The sequence below is a fragment of the Herpailurus yagouaroundi genome, unplaced genomic scaffold (genome assembly GCF_014898765.1).
Source record: "Herpailurus yagouaroundi ecotype Mexico unplaced genomic scaffold, PumYag 208, whole genome shotgun sequence".
Classification (NCBI taxonomy): Eukaryota; Metazoa; Chordata; class Mammalia; order Carnivora; family Felidae; genus Herpailurus; species Herpailurus yagouaroundi.
Window position 1 is genome coordinate 646,732 of NW_024412439.1, and position 18,544 is coordinate 665,275.

An 18,544-nucleotide genomic window follows, 5' to 3' on the forward strand; every position below is an offset into this window, starting at 1 on the left:
CCCGAAACACACATCCTGCATGTGTTAGATTTGTTATCCCTTAAAAACTTAATATCTTGTGAAAATAAAGTAGTAAATAATTGTGAACTGTCTTATGTTAGCATTCTGTGCCTGGCAAATGTATAAATACATTTTGTATTTTCTGGAAACATGCTTTCTCATAATAGATTTTTTTAGTGTAGCACAAAATATGTTTAATAGACCCAAATCTCTTTAATTTCTTTATAATAAGCAAAAAAGGAGATAAACCAACGTTCAGTAATTGTTTCAGTATTTTATTTGGAAATGATCTAGGCATTCAGTGACTACTACTCATTTAATTTAGTAAAACTCTTCAGATTTTTAAGTTGCCGAAAAGATTTAGGGAAACCATTTAAGTAGGCATATCAAAAATATACTTATTGCTGAAAAGCTCACCTAAAATTGCATATCTCCGTTCATAGATCAGTTGTGTTTAGACTACCCATGAAGACTTTGTGAAATATTTGGACAAAGTCAGCCAGCAACGTCTGTTATAACATAGACACCATGAGGTTATTTGACCAGTAAACCTAGATAGAGTAAAAGTTGTGGAAAGGTGTTATAGTTAATGCTGATAACTCTGAAGACACGTCTATTTTAACTAAATCAACACACTTAAATCAGTGTTAATACCAAATATTTTCCTAGAGCACATGAATCTAAAAAGCATTAGGTTACTCTCTGTTGTAAGTTTTAGAATATTGTTAGTACTTAATTCATATAAGTACTTAATTTTCTTGAAGCCAATTAAATAGAGCTCTTTTCTTTCTTTTTAATTTTTTTTAATGTTTACATTTGAGAGAGGGTGTGTGCGCGGGAGCGTACGCAGGGGAAGGGCAGAGAGAGAGAGAGAGAGAGAGACAGAGGCAGAATCCAAAGCAGGCTCCAAGCTCTGAGCTGTCAGCACAGAGCCTGACGTAAGGCTCAAGCACATGGACCATGAGATCATGACCTGAGAGAGCTCTTTTACAAATTAATTTTGGCAGTATCATCTATAGGTAGAAAATACACATGTACGTGCGCGCGCACACACATACACACACACCTTATAGCTTCCATTCTAAAATTTTAGCCGTGGAAAGATACGTTGATATAAAATGCACTGGTTATAAGTTGGATCCAAATTGTGTTTCTGGCAGATGAAATAGGGTTACCTGGTCAGATGGCAAGGGCTTTTTATTTTTATGGAGAAGACACTTAACGATCTTTCGTTTACTCGTGTTCCAAATAATCTTTCCCCCTTTTGCTCTTCTGGTAAGAATTCCCTCCCTGGAGTTGGTATTTCAAAGAGTAGACCCTTAGATAAGAGATCCCAGAGAAGACCAGGTAGAACATTTACATCACAAAGGCACAAGGAAAGAATATAAAGGCTTCCAAGAAGGCCTTTTGTTTCCTGAGGCCAGAATTTTTACAATACTTTACAAGCCTTTGGAGATCTGTAGAGGAGGTTTTGGTATTGGTGAAAAAAGATAGACGGACTGTGAAGTGTTTCTAGAGCCGAATTTCTGGTTTTGTGAACAATTGCTCTAATTCCTCAAAGATTTCTGGGTTTTGACTTAAAGGGTAACGTAAGTCGATCCACCCGTGCAGCTACGTTATCCTCAGTTTGCTTCTGTGTATCAGGAAGGAGATTTCCAACTTGGGTGGAAATCAAAAGATTTCTGTGTTCTGGATTTAGAACTGTTTGTCTTTGGAATGTTCTAATATATCCTTTCACAGAGGTTTCAGATACTTTCTTTTCTTCTGGTACGTAGTTTCATTCTAGCTTAAGGGAGAAGGCCTAAACAACCCAATCAGGCTCTGGTTATCTGCTTCCAACTTGGCTGACTTGGAACCACAGAACCACTTAAAAACTTGTTTTAAATATCTTGCCACTTTTCAGCCAGGACAAACAAATGTTTCTGGCAGTATTGAACAACTCCCCGTCAATGTAAGTGGGGACTCAAAGAGGACGTAAAGGATACTTACTACCTTCCCAAGATCCAGAGTTTCTCTCAAAGAGAGCCAAAAAGAACCAGCAACCTGTATGCCCCATCCGGGCCGAAAACTAAGCCAAGTTCTTAGGACACAAAACAAGCAAGAAGGTAGTAGCTGTCCCTGAAGAGACGATCAAGAGCCAGTGGGTTTGGATTTGGAAAGGAAGGGAGAGTGTGAAATTTTATTTTGGTCTCTCAATTGGGCATTCAGGAGAGCTGACTCAGGTATGAATTCTCACGGTCTGGCTTCTGCCAATTCTCCCAGGATCCCCTCTGTAGCCTCTCTTATCTACCAGAATTTGGCAAGGTTTTTCATTAATTTTAGTTTCCGTTGGCTGTTTGAGAGAATAATGTAGCAGTTTACCAGGGAACTCCCCAGAGTCCCACCACCTCTGGGAGGGTCCATATGGGCACCTCCTTCAAAGGCAGATTTGAAAGCATTCAAGTTGGTGTTGAGGGATTTACCCAAAATGTTTGAGGACAAAATTTTTTCTAATGGTCCAGTTGGTTACAAATGAGATACTCATTTCTGAGCCAGTGTTTTGATGTTAGACTCCTCGGAAGGTGTAATGGGAGAGGCCTGTGTGTTGTTTTAGATACCTTCTGTGTCTTTAATTTTTCATTAGCCTTTACAACAAAACTTTCAGTGAAACTGTTTTGGAGTCTTGAAGCCTTTGGAAGCTTCTGCATACCAATTAAAATAAGTATCCCATTCTGTTTGTCTGATTAGGAACCCCTGCTTTTAAGTGCACTTCTTAAATAAATGATCTTGTCTAACTGGGACACTCCCATAACAGCCCCTGTGATTCTTGGTTGTCTTTAGTAAGATTTTGCATTTTTGTAGGTATCTATAGTTCCTGGCCCTACAGTTCTTAAGCCATAAAATAAGTGTAAGTGTGCTGGAAGTCAGCGTGTTCAACTATAGAATTTAAAGATCCCGTTTCTTCTAGCTAAGTCTTCGAGTCTCACAGAAGCAAATTGATGCCTAAAAGGGATGTGCTGCTGGGTTGGGAATGGTGTGGTGTTTTACAGTGTACCTTGTTGCACGGAAAGCTTCTTGAGGTTGGCAGGTGACCTAGTGTCGCTCTTGTGTCCATCCATGACCAGCCTATCTTGACATGGGAGCCTTAGAGTTAGGTGCCGAGCCCTCCTAAGAGTTTTTAAGTGCTCAGCCTGTGCCCACCGGTTTTGTAGCTTTTGGCTTCTGAGATTCTCATTAGCAGTAGCCTTTACCTTCTGTGCACGCTAATGCACCAGCAGTAGCTGAGATATTTCTAACCAGTAAAAGGCTTTGTGTGCACCACCAGCAGTTCTCAACGTGGAACTGGGGACTAAGGAAGGTGCTGAAGCAGCGGACCCCAAAGAATGGGGACTGTGGACTAGGATTCCCATGAAATGGGGAATGCACACTGAACCATCAGAAGCCCCCAGTAGGGAATCTGAGTACTAAACCAAGGATGGGGGATTCCAGTCAAGTGGAATACTACAGACTGAACTAGGCACAGTTCCCAGCATGGTCCAGTCGAGTGGGGGACTGTAGGGAGCCAATTAGATCAGGAGCTCAACACGAAGAGAGCAGAGCTCAGAACCAAGAGGATCTTCCCATTGGCCCTCGGAAATGGTGAGAAAGACCGAAAACTCTTAAGGGTTCACAGGTACCACAGCTGGCTGTGTTTCTCATTGTCCTTGAAGCTGTCCGAAGTTTCCTTTGAGTCCCACCACTGCCACCAAATTTGTAAGAACAAAATTCAGTAAATTTTAAATTTTAAAGCTCTTACTGGCTTTATTCGGTGATTCGGCATTCCATCCAGGAGATAGAAAAGAGCTCTAAGGAGCTGTACAAAATGAAAGACTTTTGTAGGCAGAAGGGAGTGGGACAAGGAAGTTACTGGCGAAACGTGCATTGTTTCAGGCAAGCTCACCTTCCTTTGGGGGACAGCACAGGGCTCTCAGGCAGAGCACCTCACTAGTGCTGACCAGGTAATTCCAGATTGGCTGGGTTAAGATTCCACTCCAGGGAGAGGTTGAAACTATAATTAAATATCAAGTCTCAGTTTGGTGATGTGGGCTTAGCACAGGTGACTCCATTTGGGGCCTTGTCCCTGTTTTAAACAGTGCCCAAGTCTCAGGCCCCCAACGGTGAGGACTAGGCCTCAGCCCACGCGCCCCCCCCCCCCCCGGCCTCCCTGCCCTCAGACACCATGGCGACTCCCTGTGACTCAGGGACAAGGATGGTCTCCCCTTCTCAGTGATCACCTTGGGTTTTTGTTTCTTTAATTCTTTGGATAATTTTGATTTACCATTATTTGATTTTAAAAAGCAGTCCCTTTCTGTTTATTCATTTTCCAGCCTTATTTTCTTTCAGGTCTTGCCCCTCTCCACCTTCTCCTGCTGTGTCGCTGTGTGACGTTACTCGCCCTTCCTTCGCCTGCTTCGCTCCCATCTCAGCTCCGTCTCCAGCCGTAGATGGCCTGATGATGCGCCGGCCTTTCACACGAAATCAACTCGCTTTGTTTTTGTTTTAATTTGGTTTTTGATTCTTTTTACTGTTGGCAGAAACAGTGTTAATTCATGGGCCTTTTTCTTGCTAACTTTTGGTTGCCCTGGGGTGGGGGCTGCATCGCGGTCTGCTGAGGGTTGCAGTGAGGACTGAGGCTGCCACCCTCCGAGGTGGTGGCTGCCTTCTGATCATGTCTGTGGCTCAGGAGAGGAGACCAGGCAATGAGCTGTGTGACCGCCAAGTGTGTCAACAGACCATGCAGGGGCTTCCAGCGTGGGGATAGAGGGCAAGGACAGGCTGGGGGGAAGGGGAGGCCCTTGCCCTTGAGCTGCTCCCAGCCCCTGCATGGCTTCCCCCTCCACGGTGGTGGGAGAGGGAGCTTGGGCCGGGGTGTCTGGTGAGCTAGCCAAGTGTCCTGTGTGCATAGGCCACACGCCCTGTGAAGGGGGGAGGCCCAGGGAAGACTGGGGTGGGCCAGGCATGGCGGTATTGGCTGAAGGAGCCCTCTGTAACTGAAGACCAAGCCCGCCTCAGGCTGTGGGGGGACCCCGTCTCCCCCTCAGCAGCCCCGTGTCATCTCTTGTAGGAGGTCCCAGGTCATTGAGAAATTTGAGGCCTTGGACATTGAGAAGGCAGAGCACATGGAGACTAACTCGACAGCCGGGCCCTCGCCATCAAGTGACACTCGCCAGGGCCGCAGTGAGAAGAGGGCGTTTCCCAGGAAACGGGTGAGCGTCTGGGGCCTGGGGCCAGCGCTGAGGCCCAAGCAGTGCCACGTGCGGCCACTGGGGCGCCATCAGCATATGGCCCCACACCTCCTCACAGGGCCCCCAAACGCACCCGGATGCACTTCCACTGGGCTTCCTGTTCTCATTTCCTACTTGTTTCCTCTCCTCCAGTTAGTGACTTTCTCGAGGGCGAGGCCTGCCTTCTGCGTCTTCCTGTCAGAACTTGACCCATCTCTGCTAAAGGCCAGTCTAGCAAGCCTTAGGTCCCAGCTCATAACCGAAGCTGCTCTCTTTCTCTTCGAGGCAGCCCGGCCGCGAGGCTGAGCACCTTCCTTCCTCTTTCTTTCGAGTGGCGGCCATTGCCCTCGCTTCTCTACTTAGTCCACAAGGCAGGTCTCTCTGAAATCCTCCTCCTCCTCCTCCTCCTCCTCCTCCTCCCAGGCAGCCCACCTGCCTCTTGTGGCCCTGCTGTGTCCGATCTTCATCTTCCTCCCCAGCCCCTGTCTGGGCTCATGAGGTGTTCTGTTGCTCGCTGCCTCAGCGCCTGGGGCTCTTTCTTCCGCGACCCCCAGAAGCCAGGGGATGGGGATGGGACCAGGAGAGTGACGGTGACTAGCGCATCCGAAAGAAAAGGCTGCTTTAACAACTAATGCGTCTTTGAACCCGCCGCGTGAAAGCGGAAGGAGCCGGACGAGGAGTCCCAGGACACTGGCTCCCGTCCCTGCTCTGGTCCAGACTTGCCTAGACAGAGCCCAGACAGAGTGCTTTCCTCCTCGCCTGGGAACATTCTTGACCCTCCCACAGCTCTGGCTCCTGGTTTCCCTGCTCCCCACCTGACTTTACTGGCTTGTACTGACTGGCGGCTGCTCTCTGCCACAGGACCTCCCCAGCGAAGCCCCCACAGCTCCTCTGCCGGACACCTCGGCCTCCCCCCTGTCTCCACACCGAAGAGCCAAGTCACTGGACAGGAGGTCCACGGAGTCCTCCCTGACGGTGAGCCCAGGCGCCCGCACACCAAAGCCTGGAGACGCCGCTCCTGCTGCTTCTGTCACTTGGGGTCACTGTCTGCTTATGTCCGTGCGTCCATGCTGGCTGTCCCCTCTGCACGGGCCTTTGTGTCTGTGCGTGGGAAGCAGATGCGGTGTTCCTTTTCCCTTTTCTGGATACATAGGCGTCCTGAGCTCTGAGGTCACAAGTAGAGGAGGCCACTTGGCCAAGGCAGCAAAATCCTGATTTCAGAGAACCAGGGCCACAGCAACAAGGAACCTCTGTTCTTGCTTTGGGTGTTTGTTTCTGTGACATTTTGGAGGCAGGAGCCCCTTCTCGCTGGGAGCCCTTGCCTCGTTCCTGGTGTCTCGGGACAGGAGAGACGCCTTTGCCCGAGGTCACTTGAGCTGCAGCAGTGGAGGTGCAGGTGGGGAGTGGCCAGACGGGACCCTCGCTCCCTTGGGGAGCCGAGAGTGGCCGGCCAGAGGCCCCGGGAATGAAGGACAGCTATGCACATGGTGACCCGGGGCTCCTCTCTGCCTTGTCCGTGGTCTTCTGAGAAGTGGTTGGTGCCACTTCTTCTACCCCTAGGGTGTGGAGCCACCAGCCACACACATGGAACTGAGCCAGGATAGGAGGGCTTCTTACCTGGAAGAGGGTTGTCTTTTCCTGGAGTCTGGGTGCTGCTCAGAGGTTTGGCACAGAGGCTCCTGGAACAACTCCCTCCCGGTCCTTCAGATACAGAAAGACATCACAGCCCGTTTCTGGTGGAGGTGGAGATATACCTGTAGAAAAGTGAGAGCAAGCACGTGGGCCAAGGGGAAGGATGATCCTCATCTCTTCAGGTGCCAACTTGACAGATGCCCAGCTGTGAACACAAGCAGGGCCCAGCAGGGCTGCGGGTGGGCCTAAAGTGCTTCCTTGGGCTGCTTCCCAGGCCCAGGGACACGGGTGCAGTAGAGCCCAGCGGGGCCAGCTCCCCCGATCTGCGGTCAGCTGTCCTGGGTTTGCATCTTGCCGAGAAACGGAGACTCAAACTCATCCTGGTAGATAGGTGGCCCCAAGGTCTCGGCAGGGTTGCTCCTGCATCTTGCTCAACGCCACGCTTGGTCTCCGCTCCTCCGTCTTCCTCTCTCCGCCTTCCTGTGGCTTCTGCGGGAACTTCTGATTTCTCCTTTTAGTGGTCACTGCAGGTTTCCCCCTTCGTGTGAAACACCGACTGACTCTCTCTCTGGGCCGTCCTCTGCCGCCGGGCAGGCTTCTGTCAGAGCATCTGGGCAGCCCAGCTGCTGCTGTGCCCGCAGGGCGCTGAGGCCATGCCCTTCCCTCCCCATCATCCCGCTGAGCCCGGCGTCTCCTTCCTTGAAGACACATGAATCTGTGGAGGGTTTGTGGGCAGCACCCACCTGGGCAAGGCAGGCCATCCTGGCTCGTCTGGCAGGTGGAGAAATGCCTCTTCCCGCTGCCCACCTCATGCGGACAGAGACACCTGCTGCCCCTCAGTCAGTCACCCTTTCCCCACGACTGAGATAGCTCAGAGTGCCTTCTTCTGAACTGTTCTTTTTTCTCCCTTTCTTAGCCTGACCTGCTGAACTTCAAGAAAGGCTGGCTGACCAAGCAGTATGAGGACGGCCAGGTGAGTGTGCAGGGCTGGGCTGCTGTGGCCCCTCAAAGACTGGGGAGCAGGGGTGGGGTCTGCCTGGCCTTGTCCCCAGCAGGGGTGGGAGCGCTGGCCCGATCCCCCACCTCCGGCATGACCTCTTGTGTGGTCGACCAGGACTGTGGCCAAGACCCCCATCTCCTCAGGGAAGTGGAGGTACACAGCCGCCCCCACTCTCAGTTCTACAGTGAGAGGCAGGGGCCGCTGTAGAAGATCACCATCCTGCACCCAGCAAGGATCGCAGCCTCAGGCTAGGGGAATGTTCTACAGCACTAGCTCCCTACCTGGTAGTCTTTCCTAAAAGTTCCCAGAGAGCCCAGGCTTCCCAGGAATGGGGGAGGCCTCTGGTGTTGTTGGCTTGTGGATGCGTCTGAGGCAGGCCACGTTGACAGCAACCAAGGGCTGCTAGACTCTGCCGGGGACTCCAGCTCAGCCGCGGTCCTGAGAGAAGCCAGTGTGGTGGTTCTTGCCGTCAGACTCCAGCAGGAAGAGCCATTTGCAGCTGGACCTGCCACCCCACCTCCACCCTGCTTGGGGCTGGAAGGCCAGGCCTCCAAGGAGGCATGAAGAGGAGTCTGCTAGTTCCTACCGAGAGGCCCCGAAACCCTGCCCTCCTGAGCTCCCCTTCTTGCTTCCTGAGCAGCCGTGCCGAAACATCCTCTTTTTCTCTCTCCTCCATATCAATCCCCTTGGCCTTGCCTGAAGACTCAAGTCTCCCTCCTTGCTACTCACAGTGAAGACTTGGGAATCTGGCTGGCTGGTTTGCTCCTGCTGGCTGCAGGTGGGCGTGCCCCTCTGGTTAGCCAGCCAGTGGCTGTGGCTCACAGGCAGCCCCTTAGGATGGAGATGCTGTTTTCACAGCCACTTTCCAGCTCTGGGGGCCCAGCCCCCTGTCTGCAGCCTCTGGAGTTGAGATCAAGGACTGCGAAGCACTTTTCACCAGCCACACCACTGTGGGTTACAGAAAGCCCGTAGCCTGCGGCCCACCCCAGCTCTCCATGCTGCCTTGTCACGGGGGAGCCGCGGCTTAGCAAGTGCCCTGACGTCATGCGCGCATGGCTGCCTGCGGCCTGAGCAGAGTCCTGTGTGTGTCTGCCACTCGTGGGAGGGGCCGCCTGCCCTCTGCTTTTCCTGTGCTCTGGGAGGTGCCCCCAGGACTCTGGCTGTGGATTGCCTTGGAGCAGTAAATGTGCTGCATGGTAGTTGAGTCTGGTTTTTCCCTTCCCTTTTAGTGGAAGAAGCACTGGTTTGTCCTTGCTGATCAAAGCCTAAGATACTACAGGGATTCGGTGGCTGAGGAGGTGAGTGTTTTTGGCTTCCTTCCTAGTTGTAGAGACAGTTGAGTGGTCTAGGCGACACCCAGGAGCCCAAGGCTCCCAGACACTGCTTCTCTAGGCTGACATCCCCTCTGTCTATTGACAGGTGTCCGAGTGGCCATCTTGGGTTTTCTAGTGTAGATCTGGTGCGAAGTCTGAGCATAATATCATCAGCTTTTGATGTTCTTGTGACTGAGTCTTCCTGAAACGTTGGGCTGTTTTGAGTCTCTGCTTGAGGCACCTGGGTGCAGAGTGTTTCAGTGGCTTCTTTTTTCTCTGTTCTTTGAAAAAACACCGAAAGATGTCTTATTTTAAAACTCAGGATGAACAGTTTGGTTTTTTCTACAAAGGTTTCGCGGAGAATTGAATGTCTTGAAACAGAACTAAATCTTGTTCTTTGTCTTCTGGACAAAGATGGGATGTGGCAAATGAATTCAGGTGGTCCAGTTGACTGTCCTGATTTCATGGTTGAAGACCAACCAGAAGGGGCTCTTTCTCTTCCTTAAAAAATTCCGTGTTTTTTGAGTTTTTTGAGTCTGTGTTCCTACCTTTTCCCTTGCATCCCACTCCAGGGATCCTTCAGATATATTCCCACATATAGCCCAAGGTTAGTCATTGCTGCACTTTTGTGGTAGCAGAAGATTGGCAAGAATCTAATATCCGTCCTTAGCTCGTTATATACATTTACATAGCCTGAACGCTTACGGGCTGCAGCGGAGAGATGTTAGTGATACGGGATAGACGAGAGCAGTGTGCGCGGCAGGCCCCTGGTGCTGCCTGAAATCAAGGAACGCGGGAGCATGTGGTTGGTAGTGTGTGCGTAGACCAGCAGTTCTCAGAGTGTGTGGTCTGTGGACCCCTGGAGACCCTTTCGGGGGGCTGACGGACCGGTATACTCAAAACTATTGTGAAAAAGTTAAAATGCCATGTAAAGTGTCAATTCTCGGATACTCATCTTTTCTGTATTCTGTGATTCAAAATGGGCAGTGAGCATAAGGTGCCTTTGCTGCGTCACAGAACGTAGTGGGTCCCTCGCTGGAAGCACCTGCACCCCGTCTGCGCTGCCAGACAGACTTCCCCTCGTGCTTCTCCTCGTGCAGTACTGCCTGCACTTGACAGAACAACTGACAGACAAACTGCTCATTCCGTTTTGGTGTCTGGCAGACATTTGCTTTAAAATGCACCAAGGGAGCCTATTCCTCCAAAGGAAACAATCCACTGTTTGTTGCCAGTGATACAGTTTGAGCTTACAAGCGAAACTGGAACTTTGGAAAATTCGTATTCATTGTCACAAACTTGACAACTTCCCTGTATTGACAGACTCTCCTAATGGAGTAGGTGGTCACACTAACAGATGTTTTGATCTGATGTAATGAAATGTGTCAACTTTTGGAAGATACACGTAACTTGGTATCTTCCAGATGACCGGTACGTAACGTTAGAAAATCATGCACGAGTAATAGAGCCATTCAGGGGGCAGGAGAAAACCATGGATTTTAATATAACAGTATGGAAAGGTCCTTGACAGGATTGCCGATTCCATTCTGCAGTTCACCTTTAAGAAAGTACGCCTTTTCACGATATATGTACATCAAACCATCATGCTGTACGTCTTCGGGTTATACAGTGATGTATGTCGATTATTCCTCAAAACCAGGGGGAGGGGGGCAGAAACAACTATTAAAACATGTCTCCTTACGCTGGACTGTCTTCATATGCGGTTGACCCTTGAACAATGCAGAGGTTGGGTGTGCTGACCCCTCGCACAGTTGAAAACCTGCATATAACTTCTGACTCCCCCAAACCAAAACGTAACGGCTAATAGCCTGCCAGTCGATTAACATATATCTGTATGTTATGTGCAGCATATACTATATTCTTACAATAAAATAAACCAGAGAAAAGAAAAGGCTGTTAAGAAAATCCTAAGGAAGAGAAAATACACTTACAGGACTGTGCTACCTTGAAAACAATCCATGTATAACTGGACCCACACAGCTCACGTTGTTCGAGGGTCAACCGTACTTCAGTCAAAATGATACATCGAACAGGTTGAATGCAGCAACAGATGAGAGAATCCAGCTGTCCTTGGAAACCAAGCATTTAAAGATTTGCAAAAATCTCTTGCCGGCTTCAAAAATAATTTTTAACAGAAACTAAAATGGTTTACTTTTTTTTTCACGTTTATTTCTACTGTGTTCAATATCATCAGTAGACGAAACCCACATAAATGAAAACTCTTTGGGGTCCTCAGTTTTTAAGAGCGTAAAGGTTCCGACCACACGTTTGAGAACCGTTGGCAGGGGTTGGATGTCTTTGGCAGGATGCTCAGGGAAATAGCCTCGCTGCTTCCAGGTAGCCAAAGATAGGCAGTGTCCTCACTTGTCAGTGGACATGCCCATGAAAAATAAAGCTAACGTGGAAATTCGCTTGCCTCAGTGTTGACTTTTACTTTCTAAATCTCCTAAGATCCTCTCCTGTTTCTCTGTAGGCTGCTGACCTGGACGGGGAAATTGACTTATCCACGTGTTATGATGTCACGGAGTATCCAGTCCAGAGAAACTACGGCTTTCAGATACATGTGAGCCTGGGGTAGAGCTTGGACACAGGCTTGGTGTGGAGGTGGGGGACACGGGCTTGACCCGCTGGGACATTTCTCCACAAACGTGGTGTCCTGGTCCAGGGACACCTGTGGATAAGCCTGACCTCTCACAGGCATGATCAGCATACATTCTTTTCTGTCAGCGTGAGTGCCTTGACCTGTGCCTTCCTGTGTCCTTAGCACCTCATCCCAACTCCAACTTGTGATCTGAACAAAACAATTAGATGTTAGCATCTTTAGCATCTTTCTTCCAAGTGCCATTTAGAAGCTTTCTGTTACTGAAGGTTCTTTTTTTTAAATGCTGGCGTTGGAGAAAGACAATGGGATTGGGGAATAAAAATAGAAGTGTCAGTTAAGCCTTGAATACTAGGTTTTTACTGATTTGTTCTTTCATTTGGACATTTATCCATCTATTCATGTCTTTTGTTCCCCCACGATCTTGTGAGGGACTCAGGCATGCAAGGCATTGCCCCTGCCCTCAAAAAGAAATATGATAGGAAAAATAAAATGATTCTTGGCCATTTCATTAAAGCTGGTGGTTTAAGGGCTACCTGGAGGCAGCCAGGCTCAAGATTAGGGCACAGTCGGGGCACCTGGGTGGCTCAGTCAGTTAAGCGTCCAACTTCAGCTCAGGTCATGATCTCGCGGTCTGTGGGTCCAAGCCCCATGTCGGGCTCAATGCTGACAGCTCAGAGCCTAGATCCTGCTTCATATTCTGTGTCTCTCTCTCTGCCCTTTCCCTGCTCACACTCTGTATCTCTCTTCTTCAAAAATAAATAATGCTAAAAAAAAGTTTAAAAAGAAAAGGCGGGGGGGGGGGCACAATCTCCAACTGGTGTATCTGCCTTCTGACACCAACTGCAAGATCAAGGGGTGCCCCAGACTACCCTCAGGCTCAACAATTAGCCAGAAAGACTCACAGAACATAGGAGCACTGTACATACAATTGTAGTGTTGTTGTAGCAGAAGGATAGAGACCAGAACAAGCCGGAGGAAGACACCTGGAGAATTGTACCGGGATGGCCCTAAACACAAACCTTCCAAGTCCTCGGGAATGTATTACCCTCTTGGGTGATGTGTGGCTCTACCCAGAGCTTCCAGCTCAGGAAGTTCACCCAGTCAGTGTCCAGAGTTTTTATCAAAGTTTCATGGTTGTTGCTGATTGAGTTAACTATCCATGTGATCGAGCGCAATTTCTGGCCCTCTCCCCAGACGTCGGCTGATTTCGTGTGTCCCAGAGCCCCAGCCTTCTCCCTTCACGGCTGGTCTTTCTGGAGTGACCAGCCCCCACCTTAAATAGGTTACTTCCCAGGAGCTGGGACAAATGCCAGACCTCTCTCTGGGCAGAGCTAATCCTTCTGTCACAAGAGCCTTAGGAGTGTGTGATGGTGAGCAGCTGGCCAGAGCTGCCACTGGGGGCTGGTTTCTCACAGGGAGCTAGAGGTCCAGGCAGGGGGGTCACCTTTAACAGGCTCTCACCTTTAATTTTTTTTTTTTTTTTAATGTTTGTTTATTTTTGAGAGCGAGAGGGAAAGAGCGTGAGCAAGGGAGGGGCAGAGAGAGAGGGAGACATAGAATCCGAAACAGGCTTCAGGCTCCAAGCTGTCAGCACAGAGCCCAGTGCGGAGCTTGAACTCATGAACCGTGCGATCATGACCTGAGCCGAAGTCGGACGCTCAACTGACCGAGCCGCCAAGGCGCCCCAGCAGGATCTTGCCTATAGATCTTTGCATCTGAAAGCTCAGTTGTATTTCTGGACTTAGAGTAGATCAGGCACATTGGGACTGACTCATATTAACCAACCCAGAGGAGGCCAAGGTTCAGACCCGAAGGCTGGAGAGTTCATTATAAGGCAAGATCCAGTCAGCAGCCCACGGGGCTACTGGTCGTGGCGTTCCTTCCATGTGGGGCAGCTGTGGGGACGCCACGTCCTAGTTGGAGGTTGCACTGATGACCTGGCACCAGGGCTGGAGCAGAAGCCGACAGATCTCGGCGGCCCATGCTGCCCTGCTGTTGGTGCTTTTCTGCCCTCGTACCCACAAGAGGAATAGACGGGCTTGGTGAGCCAACACGTCGGGCAGCCTTGGAGGCAGGGGTGAATTCTGGCTGTCTGGGTCCGTGCGGAGTCTCCCCACGGTCAGCCCTACCTCTCCGTCTCAAAGAGCAGTTTTCTCTGGGGTGGGCATCCTGGGGGCGAGGAGTGTTTTATCACTAAGTCAGCGCCTCTCACCGAGCTCGTCACAACTTCACCGTTCTAGGGCTACTCTCAGTGAGGGGGGGTGGCTTCCAGGAGGGGCTCGGCCCGGGCCACTAGGCAGCTTTAGGGGGTTGAGAGACACAGCTGAGAGCTGAGCGTGCACGTGTTCTTGCCCGGCCGCCGGACCTGGTGGCACCCTCCAGGGAGCGGGGTGCAGAAGCCAAGTGAGGGTGACACATGGGAGCCCTGAGGGCCAGGTCGGGAGGCTGTCTTGTCCTGAGGTTGGAGGAAGCTCTAGAACGTGTTGGAGGGCGCAAGGCGGTTGTGCCTCAGTAAGACACCTCCAGCAGGACGTGCAGGGCACTTAGAAAGGTGGGAAAATAGAGGCAGGAGGCAGGCAAAGTGGCCAGAGGGCCCACGGTGGAAGGGTGCGTGGGCCGTGGCTCTGCCAGGTGAAGGAGGAGGCAGGTGTGAGGCCTCGCACCCCGGAGCACGGTGAGTTTTGTGCAGAAGTCGGGCGGTAGAGGCAGCTTCCCAGGAGGAGAGCCTCTGGAACTCTGGCCAGCAGTGTGTTCGAGGCCCTGGTGGACTCCCTAAGAGCATTAGATAGGAAGCCACGAGCATGGACCCGGTTGGGAAAGAGCTCGTTGGAGGTGAGAGCTGAGCTCATGGGTGAGAACGTGCAGATCGCTGAGGTCAGACTCCAGAAGCACCCACACCTGGAGCGAGAGGAAGCAGAGGACCCAGGGGTGCGTGGGAGCCGGTCCCGGGGGCGTGAGGGGCCCGTGCTTCGGAGAGCTCTGAGCGGCACCCCGGCCTTTGGCGCACACGGAGGGGAAACCGAAGACGAAGGAGAGAGGAGCTGGGCGCGGGCCGTGTGCCGTCTGACTGGGCACGCGGGCGGGGGCCTGCGCTGGAGGAGGCGGTCGTGAGCAAGCTACGCTCTGCGGCGTGCCGGGTCAGCTCTCGCCGGGTCAGCTCGTGGTCTCTGGTATTTTGGCCCCTGGCTGTGCCGGCACCCATCCCCAAACCGTCGGCTGATTTCATCTTCCCGTCAGCTGAGCGGCTGGCGCGTCTCACAGGCCCGCTCGTGAGCCTGAGCAGCATAGCGAACAGTCCTGACACCCTCACTGTGTGACGTGGAGCCTGGAATGCAGAAGCCGGAAACGGACTCCGCCAGACCACCACCTACCTGCGCTTCCTGCCCCTCCCCTTCTTGGGTGGTGCCAGGCAGGGTGGCTCAGTGACGCAAGGATTGTGTCCCAGAGGCCACCCTTCACTTGCTGGCCCTGCTGCCACTCTCAGCCCCTGTCTGGCTCCCCTCCCATAGCCTCTCCGTGAGGGACTGAGCGCCAGCCACCTCCTTTACCTCTCCAGAACCTCCCCCTTCTCTGTCACCATCTGGACCACTGCCCTAGCGGCCCAGCGGGTCTCCCTGCCCCTTCTCAGCCTCACCGTGTGGCCCGTATCGTGCCCGGACCGCCTGTTAAGTCCCGTGCCTGCCACTCGTCTCCCGGTTGCCTGTGTACTTGCTATGTGTGGCTGCGTGGCCCTGGGCCATGTCCCCGGCCCGGGGGTCCCCTTCCCACCCACCGTTCCCACACACTGGCTTTGTTGTCGGGTCGTGCCATCTCCTTCCCCTGTGAGCCCCTTGAAGAGCAGGGGAGCCATCTGGGTGCCGGGGACATTGTAGGCACACAGGAAACGGAGGGAGGTGGCTGAGTCTGCCATGAAAGCAGATTTGCTCTTTCCTTCCTTTACTTTCCGGCTCTTATTTGAGGGCCGGTGGGGTGCACACGGTGCTCCTAGGACAGCCACCTAGCTGGATATCCTTTGGGGGCTGGAAGGGGACAGTCACTGATAACGGCTCATCTTTTGTGTAGACAAAGGAGGGCGAATTCACGCTCTCTGCTATGACATCTGGAATCCGGCGGAATTGGATCCAGACCATCATGAAGCACGTCCACCCGACCTCTGCCCCGGACGTGACGAGGTAAGACCCTGGTGCCCGAGGGAGCCGCCTTCCCCTCTGGCCGCCGCCCCGCTCCCTTCCGAATCTGTGGCTCCTTTGGGACCTGAGCTCGCACCTGTCCTGGCACAGCCACCTCCTTCCACCCTCTGTCCCACCATCGGCTGGCCCCACACGGTCTCCCTTTGGCTTCCTGGTTTTTTGTCGCAGGTGACCTTTTCCTCCTTGAAGCCTGGCCGATGTAGCTGCACAAGTAGTGTCTGTGCCCCTGTTGGGACTGCACCTAGCAGGAGGAGCCCCTCTGGCCTGGGCGCTGGCAGCCCTGGAGCCACATTCACGGGCCACCAGAGCATGTCTTCTTCTTGGTCTTTTTGCTTCACTCCTACATCTGTTGGATTTGTACACAACCAGGAAAAACTTATTTGAGATTTCCGCATTAGAGCTTGAGTTGAAAAACTCATTCCTCCCTCACGTTAAAGTCTCTGTGGTTTGTACCTCGTGATTTGCATGTCACATGCCTTCCTCCTCTGCTGTGAGGGTCAGAAACCCATTTTCATTTTAAAAGAAAGAAGGTTCTGGTGTGGGGGGCTGGTTCCATGATGCCCAGAACTTGAGCGTTCTCACCTGAAGACTTCAGAGCCCCATCCTGTCCTGAGACCCTCTTGTTCCCACGTTTCAGGGCAGGTAGTTTGAATGGCTCTTCAAGTGTCTTTCTCGTGTTGTTGGCCGCTCCTGGGCTGTGTGCCCCTCGGAGGCCTGGGGCAGCTGTGGCCATGCCAGGTCTCCGTCAAGGCCTTGCCTCCGTCCTGGTGACACTGCACCTCTTTGAACAAGAAGGGAGGAAGAGAGCGTTCTCTCTTGTGTTTATTGGCATTGTTAGTTCCTTCATTTATGAAATGAACAATTTTGAGTTGTTTTCTGTCAGTAAGACCAGGCATTGGTGGCCAGGACAAGCTCTCAAGGGTCCTATTAGGAGAGCTGGCATATTTGTTAATGGGATGTCCCCTGCCTGCAGAGATGAAGGGGGCACTCTCGTCCTCACTGGGCCATGTCCCTTGGCGGCCTCTGGCTGCCCCCTGGCTCTCTCCCAGCCAGGAGCAGAGACTAAAGCTTTACAAGGTCAACACCCTGAGCACCTTGAGGAAGCCCCCATGGCAAAGCAAGAAAGGCACGTCGGGCTTCTCTGGCAAGGCTGCTGCCACGGTGACGTGGGTGGTGGACAAGAGAGGACCGTCCTGGCCCCAGCGTTCCCCTGCCTGCTGTGTCCTAGCCGGCGCTGGCTGCTTGTCCAGGGCCTGGCCCTGTGTGGGGACCGAGGGTCCCGGCTGGGGGAAGTCACCTTTGGGATGTCACAGGGCAAGCGTGTGGCTTTGGCCTCAGAACAGGTGTGAAGTGACACACTTGAGCACACGCGTGTGCACACGCCTCTCCTGAGAGGCACCTTCTAGGCTGGCATTCACAGTTCCCTGCCGCAGTCCCGTGCTGGCTCTGTGCAGGGACTGCAGGCCCACAGGGGCCAGGGCTTTTATTTGCGTGGGAAGGTTGACTTAGTGATTGTCTTCCTGACTAGAATTTACTTCAGATTAGCACATCTCAAACTTATGGGGGTCCTCACTCTCCCCCCGTTTTCAGCCTTTCTGCTTGTTTTATGTCAGCTTTTATGGTTTGAGAAAAACTTGGACTTTTTTTTTAAGCACTTACAGGTGGTCCAAGTCCCAAGAAGGTACTAGAAACAGATACGGACGTCAGAGGCACAGGTTTGAGCCAGGCACCATAGTCCCCCTGTGTCTGTGGCGGAGAGTTACAGGGGCATCCTGCCTGGGAGCTGGAGGGGCTTCCTCTTGTGGTGCTGCAATGGTGGCTGCCAGCTCTCCGTGCGGGCGTGACACCTTACACAGTTGTAAGCCCGGGTCAGCTCTCTGCTCAGTGGCATCGGAAGGTCCTCTCTGGAGAACTGTCATTCAAATGCACGTGTGGTCTTAAATGGGGAACTTGCAGGTCCCACCACCCTGAAGCACTTGGGACAGATGGCCAGAGCATGGTGACGACCATGTTCTCTTTCCCCGGGGCACCTCTCTCCCAGGCTCCCTTCTCTTTGACCCCCACTGTCTTTAAAGACAGGCGCTCCCTGGAGCATGACCACCCCCACTCCCACCACCCTCGCTGGCCCTCGCGGCCCTGAGTGGCTTACAGCTCTATTCTGCTAGCTGGGGCAGGACCAGAGGCCACCCTGTTCAGGCTGGGGACCTTAAACCGCCACAACTCATGCTCCCACCTCACCCCTGCTCAGGTGGCATCCTCTCTAGAAATCTTTGCTCTGGGGCATATTAGATAAAGGCATGGATTCCTTACTTGGCAAGCAGAGGTGCCCTTGAATCCTGCTCCCCTCTCACTTCCTGCACGGGGTGGGCCGCTGCACGGTGCGGGCATGTGCCTGCCACCTGGGCCATCTCTCTCACTTGGCCACAGTGGTCTCAGGCCTTTCACTCTCTGATCCATCTGTCACACCAGCCCCCGCAGTGGTGTTCCTAAAATACAGACTGTTTGGTTTATTTACTTGTTTAAAAACCCTTGAGCCTTTTGAGAAA

The 18,544-nt window shown here is 52.2% G+C and overlaps 1 protein-coding gene across 8 annotated transcripts in view; it reads left to right on the forward strand.

The window, feature by feature from the left end:
• The window catches only part of MPRIP (myosin phosphatase Rho interacting protein), a 154,568-nt gene that overhangs the window by 104,551 nt on the left and 31,473 nt on the right, over nucleotides 1-18,544 (forward strand). For 7 of the 8 annotated variants that reach the window (XM_040452980.1, XM_040452985.1, XM_040452983.1 and 4 more), the window contains 6 exons: nucleotides 5,084-5,225; nucleotides 6,105-6,218; nucleotides 7,792-7,848; nucleotides 9,105-9,173; nucleotides 11,680-11,769; nucleotides 15,871-15,980. In XM_040452980.1, coding sequence (XP_040308914.1) covers nucleotides 5,084-5,225; nucleotides 6,105-6,218; nucleotides 7,792-7,848; nucleotides 9,105-9,173; nucleotides 11,680-11,769; nucleotides 15,871-15,980 — 582 coding nt within the window. The remainder of the gene's footprint in view (nucleotides 1-5,083; nucleotides 5,226-6,104; nucleotides 6,219-7,791; nucleotides 7,849-9,104; nucleotides 9,174-11,679; nucleotides 11,770-15,870; nucleotides 15,981-18,544) is intronic. The other variant, XM_040452986.1, reaches the window with a different exon arrangement.